Source organism: Pseudophryne corroboree, chromosome 8 (assembly GCF_028390025.1).
Source record: "Pseudophryne corroboree isolate aPseCor3 chromosome 8, aPseCor3.hap2, whole genome shotgun sequence".
Lineage (NCBI taxonomy): Eukaryota > Metazoa > Chordata > Amphibia > Anura > Myobatrachidae > Pseudophryne > Pseudophryne corroboree.
In genome coordinates, this window is record NC_086451.1 from 5,832,530 (window position 1) to 5,842,679 (window position 10,150).

General features: G+C 47.7%; 1 protein-coding gene across 1 annotated transcript in view; it reads left to right on the forward strand.

The window, feature by feature from the left end:
• ADAMTSL2 (ADAMTS like 2) overlaps positions 1-10,150 on the forward strand; it is a 414,165-nt gene that overhangs the window by 284,836 nt on the left and 119,179 nt on the right. The window contains exons 13-15 of the mRNA XM_063935800.1: positions 2,247-2,616; positions 2,718-2,870; positions 8,536-8,671. Of these exons, the coding sequence (XP_063791870.1) occupies positions 2,247-2,616; positions 2,718-2,870; positions 8,536-8,671 (659 nt within the window). The remainder of the gene's footprint in view (positions 1-2,246; positions 2,617-2,717; positions 2,871-8,535; positions 8,672-10,150) is intronic.

Sequence of the window (10,150 nt, forward strand, 5' to 3'; positions counted from 1 at the left end):
GGAACATCGCAGGTACAGACAGACATATATCACTGAGGAGTCTACAACCTGCACCATGGGGGTCATTCCGAGTTGTTCGCTCGTTGCCGATTTTCGCTATGCTGCGATCTGTTGCAAACTGCGCATGCGCAAGGCACGCAGGGCGCATGCGCTTAGTTATTTAACTAAAAATTTAGCAGATTTGCTGTGGATTCTGCGGCGCTTTTCAGTCGCACTGCTGTTCGGTAAATGATTGACAGGAAAGGGGCGTTTCTGGGTGGTAACTCAGCGTTTTCCCGGCGTTTGCAAAAAAACGCAGGCGTGTCAGGGAAAAACGCGGGAGTGTCTAGAGAAACTGGGGAGTGGCTGGCCGAACGCAGGGCGTGTTTGTGACGTCAAACCAGGAACTAAACGGACTGAGGTGATCGCAATCTAGGAGTAGGTCTGGAGCTACTCAGAAACTGCAGGAATTATTTAGTAGCAGTTCTGCTAATCTTTCGTTCGCTATTCTGCTAAGCTAAGATACACTCCCAGAGGGCGGCGGCCTAGCGTGCGCAATGCTGCTAAAAGCAGCTAGCGAGCAAACAACTCGGAATGACCCCCGTATTCCATAGCCAGTGTGACCGTCCCAACTCAGTGTCTGTAATCTGTCGGGCAGGATACAAAACCATCCCAAGACTGCAGTCTACATAAAATAGGAAGAGACCGTTATCCACCATCTGAGACACATGTATAATAATCCTCAGAGTACCATATCCCAGTGCACACAGAGTTACATATTATAATCCCCAACATCTGTCTCCGAGTCTTCAGAACGCGTTCTTCGTTATCGCAGTAATTACACAGACCTGGTAAAATGTGCAGAAGATATTGTTCACGCCATCAGTTTCAGCATTTGTCACGTTATAGGTGAATGGTGTTATTGGCGTGACTTGTGTGCCTACAAATGCTGATAGCAGATGGAACCTGATCACAGCCATTGGGCCAGGAGGAGAAGGTTCTGCATTTTACCTGGCAAACACAGGCCGGTCCCCGGTGCACTGATCCCCTTCCTCTGACGCGTACTGAAATATCTTATCCCGCAGCCAGAACTTGTGGTTGTTCATTTTAGTGCAGGAAGGGCCCCAATCTTACAAGGTTACTGATACTGCTTCTATGCCAACCAAAGTTTAGCGAGCGGCCTCCTTTACTCCGGTGCCTGTAAGGTGATCTATATTTACTGTATGTCGGCGTATGCTTGGCGGAAGCTTTGGTCCTGACCTTGTGCAGTAAAATAAATGTGCTTACCTGATATGTAACATGGACTCCCCCACACCTGAGGCCGGGGATGCATTCTGTGTGGCCAACGTCTCAGGACCAGATCTGCATGTGCGCAGACCCTCATTCCGATTTGATCGCTTGCTGCTTTCGTTCGCACCGCGTCGATTAGGTAAAAAAGCGGCATTTCTGCGCATGCGTATGGGGCGCAGTGCGCACGCACGACGTACTTTCACAAAAGCCGATGCAGTTTCACACAAGGTCTAGCGACGCTTTTCAGTCGCACTGCTGGCCGCAGAGTGATTGACAGGAAGTGGGTGTTTCTGGGTGGTAACTGACCGTTTTCGGGAAGTGTGTGTAAAAACGCAGGCGTGTCGGTTAAAAACGCAGGAGTGGCTAGGAAAACGGAGGCGTGGCTGGCCAAACGCAGGGCGTGTTTGTGACGTCAAAACAGGAACCAAACAGTCTGAAGTCATCGCTAGCTAGGAGTAAGTCTCGAGCTACTCAGAAACTGCACAATCTTTTTTGGGAGCAGTTCTGCGATCCTTTCGTTCGCACTTCTGATGAGCTAAGATACACTCCCAGAGGGCGGCGGCTTAGTGTTTGCACGGCTGCTAAAAGCAGCTAGCGAGCGAACAACTCGGAATGAGGGACACAGTGCGGCTCCTGCACATGTACACATCATTTACCATCGAAGATTTGCGTAAATATCCCCTTTTCGTAATTCTCGGAGTCAGACCGTGTGTGAAACATTTACACCTGAGTTTTGCTATAGCTGCTCCCATGAGCATTTTCCAGAGGGTCAGCGCAGCTATAGTGAGCGAATGGAAGCCCCTCTCCCTGTGTGCCACCACATTAGTGTTACAATCAGTGGCAGATAGGCTGTATGGAGATATCGAAGGCTTGAGCACCTATACAGGATGGTTTATTGTACTGTATATACCGTAGCAGGACTGTTCTGGGATCACAACTCTTCATCTGATATACTTGTGTCTTGTTGTGTTATGCAGATCTGAACAATAATGCGACAAGTCACGTAACAAACCCTGGCGAACAAGACTCTGCCCACAAATTTATCTCCAAGGAGTTTCTGTCTGGGAACGTCATTATGAAACAGTTGTCGGGCAAAGCCACCGACTCCAGGGAACCGTTCCATAGCCTGAACAGAAGCGGCCTCTTCTCCCCGGCGGAACCTCTGAACTCCATGGAGCCCAACCTGGACAATCTTTATGTAGACTATGAGGACAATGAAGACACTGCCCCATTCGACCTGAACGCCACCTTCCTGGAGCTCAGCATGGACCGTTCCATCAATACCTCTGCCGAGACGCAACTGACCAACGCATCCGTCACGGCTACCAACAGGACCCAGAAAGTGAGGTAAGTGACCTCCAGATACTTTCCTGTCTGCTGGAAGTCCGTCAGCAATTCCCCACCGCTAACGTTTTTCATATTATTGTTATTTTTAAAAATTTCCAAAGAGTATGTGGGCCAATAAGCTACCTACAGCGCAGGCGGCCATTGTGTGGGCTGGAACGCAGACAGTTGGGACACAAGGAATTAGAGAGGACGCTGGATCCTAGCGATCTGATTCGCCGCCTTCTGGTTGAGCCCATGCGATGCCAGTCTCCGCTGTAGGTGTACATTAAGTTACAGGGGTAGACCACTTATTCAGCTGTGCCCCCAATAACTGAATTCGTCACTTACTGGGCATACCAGCTGCTGGCTCCCTGATTTACGTATTGGGGGCACAACTGACTGAGGTGGGGACGACCTTTGTGACGAGTACAATATATAATGACTCCAGATTTTCAGATTGGATATTTTATCTCATAGTGGGAACAGATGTCCGGTTTTGTTTGTTTGTCAAGGCAGAAATATAGAAGAGTCAGATGGGGTTTAATTCGCAGAAACTGTTAGTAATTGTATTCCCCATCTATAGCTCAATGACTAAACCATACAGATCAAGCGGTGCCTTGTGTGCGAGACAGCGGCTCAGCTTATTAGCACTTACTGTGCCTCGTGTAACAGCCGCATCCTTCTCCCTACAAAGAGACCTGTGTGTAGTGAGACAGTCTAGACAGGACAGTAATAGCTGGGGGTTTTAAAGGTTTAAATGGCATGTAAATCCCCAGTGGAATATAAAGCATAGGTGTCCCTTTCCGGAATGTGCTGTAAGAATATTTGCCATTTGTTTTTGATGAATAAAACATGAGCCGCGGAGCCCCCTCCGGCACTGGCCACACGCTGTCTTCTCAGCCGGCGGAGCCCTCCGGAGTTCCAAGTACCTGCCGAATAAATACGTAGGGTCAGAACAGAATCCAGCCCTCCCGTCAGACACTAAAATACATTTATAGCGAATGTTCCGAGATAAAAGCCACCACCCAGGCGCCTCACGCTGGCACCAACGTGCTCTCCTCCCGGGACACGTTAACCCTTTCATTCTCGGTGCAGCGCCATTTAGTGTCGTCATAACCAGGAGTAGCAAGAAGCACGTGTCACGTATCATAAAAGACCTTACACTACTGTATAAATAGGATTGTATCTAGATTCTATGGAACGGTGTTTATGTAAGGACAGCAAGAGTCCAGACAGGAGGAGTGCCTGGTACACAGAACCGAAAACGCCAGGTCTGTGTGAGGCGTAAATTATAATTATTATTATTAACAGTTTTATTATATAGCGCTGCAAATTCCGTTGTGCTTTACAATTGGACACAATGATAAAACAAAACTGGGTAAGAACAAAGTCATAGAGGTGTATTTGATGTTACATTTGGTGTAGGAAGATTATACTGAAGCACCGGCATAAGTATTACATATTACAGATAGAACAAGAGAACGCCTGTAGCATGTCTGGGGGGGGGGGTCTGGTGCAAATGTTATTTACTGATAACTCTTTCATTCATTTTTTTATGGTTATTTTGCCATTAGGAGGCGCTGTTCTCCGGCAATCACCCAGTGAAGATCTGCAGAGCTGAATAGTTGCTCCGCAGAAAGTAATAAATAAGAGTAACAGGCTCATGCATAGGTCATTTTTTTTTTTCCTGCGTTCAGGACATTTTTGGGGATTCAGGTTTTTTTTATATAGTTATGGTGGACTTTAAATCAAGGGATTTGGCCAGCAGAACCCAGGGCTGATTTAGTGCGTAATACAGTTTATGATGCAGTTCTGCACAATGAAGCCACAGCACTGGTCGCCGCCTCAGAGGGGAGAGCAAGACAAATGCCATATTGTAATTAATCCTCGCTCCACAACCGATATGCCCCCTAGTGGACAGCTACGAGTAGGCATATATCAGAGAAGGCTGACAATGTACTACATAGACGCCAATAGACTGGGCTTCCATGAGATATGTCAGGGCTTAGTATGAAGGGGTGGCAAGGCCATGCGGTGACTTCAGGGTCTCTGCCTACCTACAGTATGCCGATATCCATGACCCATTGGAGTGTAAGCTCCTTTTACAGTCTCTAGATCTTACGTAATATTCTGTGGCACCAACAAGATGTACCGTGGCATGAGAGCCCGCGTCTGGCATTTTGGTGGATGGGATGCAGTTGTCGGGATATTGACAGCTGGCATCCTGTCCGCCGGTACAACGTATGTAACTCGTATATATAAGTAGTACATTTTACTGTAATAAAAGCATCGGGCGCCGACCGTTTCTTTGATTACACCTTGTAGAAATCAGGGATTTTATGTTTGGAGAAAAAAAGTTTTTAATTTGTTAAAGTTCTGTGCACAGACTCCTAATCCCCAGAGCCCAGGATTATACTGTCCCGCAAACACCCGTCTTACAGTCAGGCGGCCAAAACAACATCTGAATCTAGGCCGTGTGCCTGCGTGCCAAAAAAGGTCTCTCGCTTTCTCTCTCTCTCTCTCTCTCTCTCTCTGTTCCCTCTTTGGCATTGACTAGTAAAGTGAAACACCGTGGGATCACTCCAAAGGGACAGAATAGGTTTTGTTGTATACAGCTGGTAATGTTCCTGAGAAAGTGCCCAGCCATCCCGGCCAGACAGGACAGAAGAACATAGTGAGCGGGGAAGAATATTCCTAAGACGATGTCTCCTTAGACAATAAACACTCGGAGGCGTCCCACTGCTGTTCCCCCATTAATGCTTGTTATGGCTGCTTAGGAGACGAGGGTTTGAGTTACAGCGTTCCTTGTTGGATTTCTTTACTTTCTGGATAGTGAAAACAAATGACAACACTACAAAATATAGTTTGTCACTGTGTGTGTTGGAGATGTACTAAAGCCTTGGAGAGAGATAAAGTGCCAACCAACCAGCTCCTGTCATTTTTCAAAATCAGCCTGTAACATGGCAGTTGGGAGCTGATTGGCTGGTACTTTATCTCTGGCCACTTTATCTCCATGCAAGGTTTACTACGTAGACTCTTTTATCTACGCCCATTTTATCTCTCTCCAAAGCTTAGTACATAGGGGGTCATTCCGAGTTGATCTCTAGCTAAAAATGATCGCTGCGCAGCGATGAAGCAAAAAAAAGTCACTTCTGCGCATGCGTATGTGGCGCAACGTACTTTCACAACAGCCGATGCAGTTTTACACAAGGTCTAGCGAAGCTTTTCAGTCTTACTGCTGGCCGCAGAGTGATTGACATGAAGGGGGCATTTCTGGGTGTAAGCTGCTCGTTTTCAGGGAGTGTTCGAAAAAATGCAGGTGTGCCACGAAAAACACAGGCGTGGCTGGGCGAACGCAGGGCGTATTCGTGACGTCAAATCAGGAACTGAACAGTCTGAAGGGATCGCCAGCGCTGAGTAGGTCTGGAGCTACTCTGAAACTGCACAATTGTTTTTTGTAGCCGCTCTGCGATCCTTTCGTTCGCACTTCCGCTAAGCTAAAATACACTCCCAGTGGGCGGCGGCATAGCGTTTGCACGGCTGCAAAAAACAGCTAGCGAGCGATCAACTCGGAATGACCACCATAGCCCCCATGATGGTCTATGTTTCTCTAAGTGTATTGCTCAGATAATCCTCTGTGCAGCTACATTTTCTGATGTTTCATTGTTCCTGTGTAAGGAGCTGGTAAAAGTCAGCGCACAAACACGCAGTCGCTGAGGGATGTGAGCGGGGCTTAGATGGATGCTGACATAGGAACCCAGCAAGCTATAGTGAATGGAGGACTGCCTCTAAAGGGGGGATTCAATTATCTGCGAATGTAGTCCCACATGGAAAATTCACCGCTGATTCCCATTGCAGATTAAATTAACAATGCATTGCGCAGCTCGCATTCCTTTTTCTGAGTAAATTCGCCTGTTTTTGTCTGCACCCCCGGAGCAGGTGAAAAGAGAGAAAAAAGTTTCATAATCTTTTTTTTTTTTTAGATTTAAAAAAACTGAAAAGTGGCCTAAAATTACCCCAAATCACGGTTTTTATATACATTTTATAACTTAGCATTTTTCGTGTGATTTAAACAAAATTTGTAAACTTTTTACTTTATTTTATTTTTATTTTTTTAAAATGCACAAATCAGCCATTTGACACCTTTTAAACACGCTCAGTACTTTCTTCTGCCCACGAATAGTCTCTGTATGATTCTGCTAACGAAAATTTGTCAATTTTTCATGCTATTTTCCCCGTCCGCTTTTTGGACAAAATTTGCAAAAGTTGTGCGAATTGCCATTTCTAATTGATTGTGCGAATCTCGGGTGTGCGCATGAAGGTAAGGTGTGCAAGTTTAACCCCTTTTGCAAACTCCCACCTAATTGAATTCCCCCCCTAAACCTCTTGCTCAGCGGTAGCAAGAGGTTTTTGGCATAGGTGATAGAAGCCTCACACTGATCAGATGCCCGTTACTGGAGCCGCCTGCTGGGCTTGGGGAAGCTACCCAACACGTGGGGCATCGGTGCAAAACACTGACCAGAGGGGCAGCATTCAGTTACATCATTTCCACTTTGGTCCTTGATACATTGGCCCTCATTGCGAGTTGTTCGCTCGCTAGCTACTTTTAGCAGAAATGCAAACACAAAGCCGCCGCCCTCTGGGAGTGTATCTTAGCATAGCAGAATTGCTAACGAAAGATTAGCAATTTTGCTATTATTAGCAGAATTGCTAACAAAAGCAATTTCCTTGCAGTTTCTGAGTAGCTCCAGACCTACTCCTAGATTGCGATTACCTCAGTCCGTTCAGTTCCTGGTTTGACGTCACAAACACGCCCTGTGTTCGGCCAGCCACTCCCCCGTTTCTCCAGCCACTCCTGCGTTTTTACCTGGCACGCCTGCGTTTTTTAGCACACTCCCTGAAAACGGCCAGTTTCCGCCCAGAAACACCCACTTCCTGTCAATCACGCTACGATCAGCAGAGCGATTGAAAAGCTTTGTTCGCCCGTGAGTAAAATAGCATAGTTTTGTGTAAAATTGCTTAGCGCGTGCGCCCTACGGTGCGTACGCATGCGCCCTACGGTGCGTACGCATGCGCAGAACTGCTGGATTTTAGCCTATTAGCAATTCTGCTAAAATTAGCAGCGAGCGAACAACTCGGAATGAGGGCCATTATCTCTTCCTATGAATAGTAAGTGCAGTGAATGAGTGCATGGTGTTGGGCACTTGGGATATTATTACTCAGTAAATCTGTATGACTGTAAGTAGATGAAGCTGAATGAAACATTCCTAATCCGCAGTTGGGTAACGTCTTACACAATGGGTGATTCTCAGACCCGCTGTGCGGCCGCCATTCTGAATGCCCATACTATGGGATTATACAACTCTAAGTGGAGTCACGAGCATCTCTGCGATAGCGCCATGCCAGCCGTACAGCCACAAGCAGCACGTCATCACTAGGTGCGGGAGATGCCATGGCGTGCACTACACCCGCGGGAGGATTCTCATAGGTGCTGCCCCGGTAGCCACCCAGTAATGTATAGTCAGCCGTCGCGGGGAAGCGACTTAGATGCGCACAAGTCGGAATCGCATGTAAGATGCGTCTGTAGCCGGCAGTCTGTTTGCTGCATGTGACTAAGAACCAGCCCATAGTGTCTCCAGAACGCATATATGAATGAGGATTTGGGCTGCCGGCTGTGACCCTAGAAACCAGTGATTGATTGGCTCGTTATTGTAAATGCCAGCTTATGCCCGCGGTCATCCTGCGTTCATCTTTTCATCACAGCAACAGACTGCTAAGAGCACGCTGCTCCGCCCAGTAGAACGGACGCTTTATCCTATATGTCTGTGTAGCCAAATTAGACTACCTGATAGGAGGGCAGTTTCCCGGGGGCGCGATTATTCAGCCAGAAGGGTCAAAAGCTAGATTATATTATTATTAGTATATTGAAGAACATTGCAGAAAGAAAACAAGCCGGTTTGGGAATCAGTCTCCTGCCGCAGAGGATGAGAAACCCCTGGAGGCGTCCGCTGTCTCTGAGGTCAGCGCTATTACTGGAGACCTTGGCTGGATGGATTGGGGGTCTCTGGCCTCCCAGGTGAATGACTATTGATTTCTTCCAGCTGCATCAGGAAAGAGAGGTCAGCGCTGTCTCCCGGCTGCCCACAGTCTACATGTTTTCTTGCTAAATTAAGTTAATTTTTCAAAATGTGAATGAGTCTCGGCGTTACTGGATCATTCCATTTATAGATGTAAGACAGGAACTGGACGGTTATGTGAGTAATGAGAAGGAAACTATAGATTTCCAATGCACCAATTCTCATCCCTGTAACCTCCCCTGCCATACGTCACACACTTTCTGTGTAATTCTCATACACGGATGTAACGTGCACATGTATGAGAAGAGGCTTGGGGTGGGCATTCAGAAAGCCAGCGTGGGGGAGAAATTGTGGTAGCACGTTTGTTACGTGTTATGTAACATGAGCTAAATTAAAAGGGTAAAAATGAAAAATAAAATTAAAAATTCTGGAGCTTCAGTCCAGCATGTGCGATCCCATGAGGCACATAAAAAACACAATGAGGCATGTTGGGAGTATGGAGGGGGTAGAGGGTTACACATTTAAATATTTAAATGTGCCTATCCCTGCTATCGCACCGTCCATATCCCAAGAGTACTCCAGTGCCCCCTATGGATTCAAAGAAAAGTATTTATCTGGTAAGTACCAAAATCCTATTTTCGGTTTGTGGCGGTAGATGGGGACGGAGCGTATGCTTATGTCTTTGTGTACGGACGTCCCGGGGACTATGGGGAGCCTCTATGGGCTGAATTCATGTTTGTACGCAGATGCAATGAGATTCTCCAGGCTACGGAGCTGCTATGAGACGCCCCCCGGAGCCATTGCAGACTCGCAGCCTACATTCAACAACGAGGAACATCAGGGCTAAGGGTTGGTCTATGGCTACGCAGAATGGATGCGGCAGTAGCAACACAGGCGCCATGTATCAGCACGTACATGATCACAGCTGACGGCAGATACATACCCCGAAAACATCCGTGACACGCCTGTGTTTTCCCAACCTCTCCCCTCATCACTTCCAAACAGCCACTGCGTGTCAGTCACTGCCCGATGGAATCCTCGGTGCACGCGGGATGGCAGAGGCGCCATGCGCTTTGTGACCGCACCACCGGCCTTATTCAGAGATGGACGCTGCTGTGTCCCGCAGCGCAGTTTGCCAATATTGGCAAACTAGGCATGCGCATTGGCCGCTTTGCGCCTGTGCGGACTCAAACATTGCGTCTGCAATATGACTGACAGCGGTGGGCGTTCATGGGCGGCGATGCAATGTTGGGGCGTGAGGAGGCGAACGAGGGACGTGATGGTATCGTTTTCGGGGCAGCTGCGTGACGTCACATGCAGCCGCTCCGATTAAAAAAAATGGTCTGAGGAACATGACAAAGAGTACACGGTGGTGACTCGGCCTCCACCTTCCCCGGATTTCAGTCTGATCGGGCATCAATGGGATGTGCTAGAAAGACAAGTCCGAGCCATGGAGGCTGCACCTCGCACCTTACAGG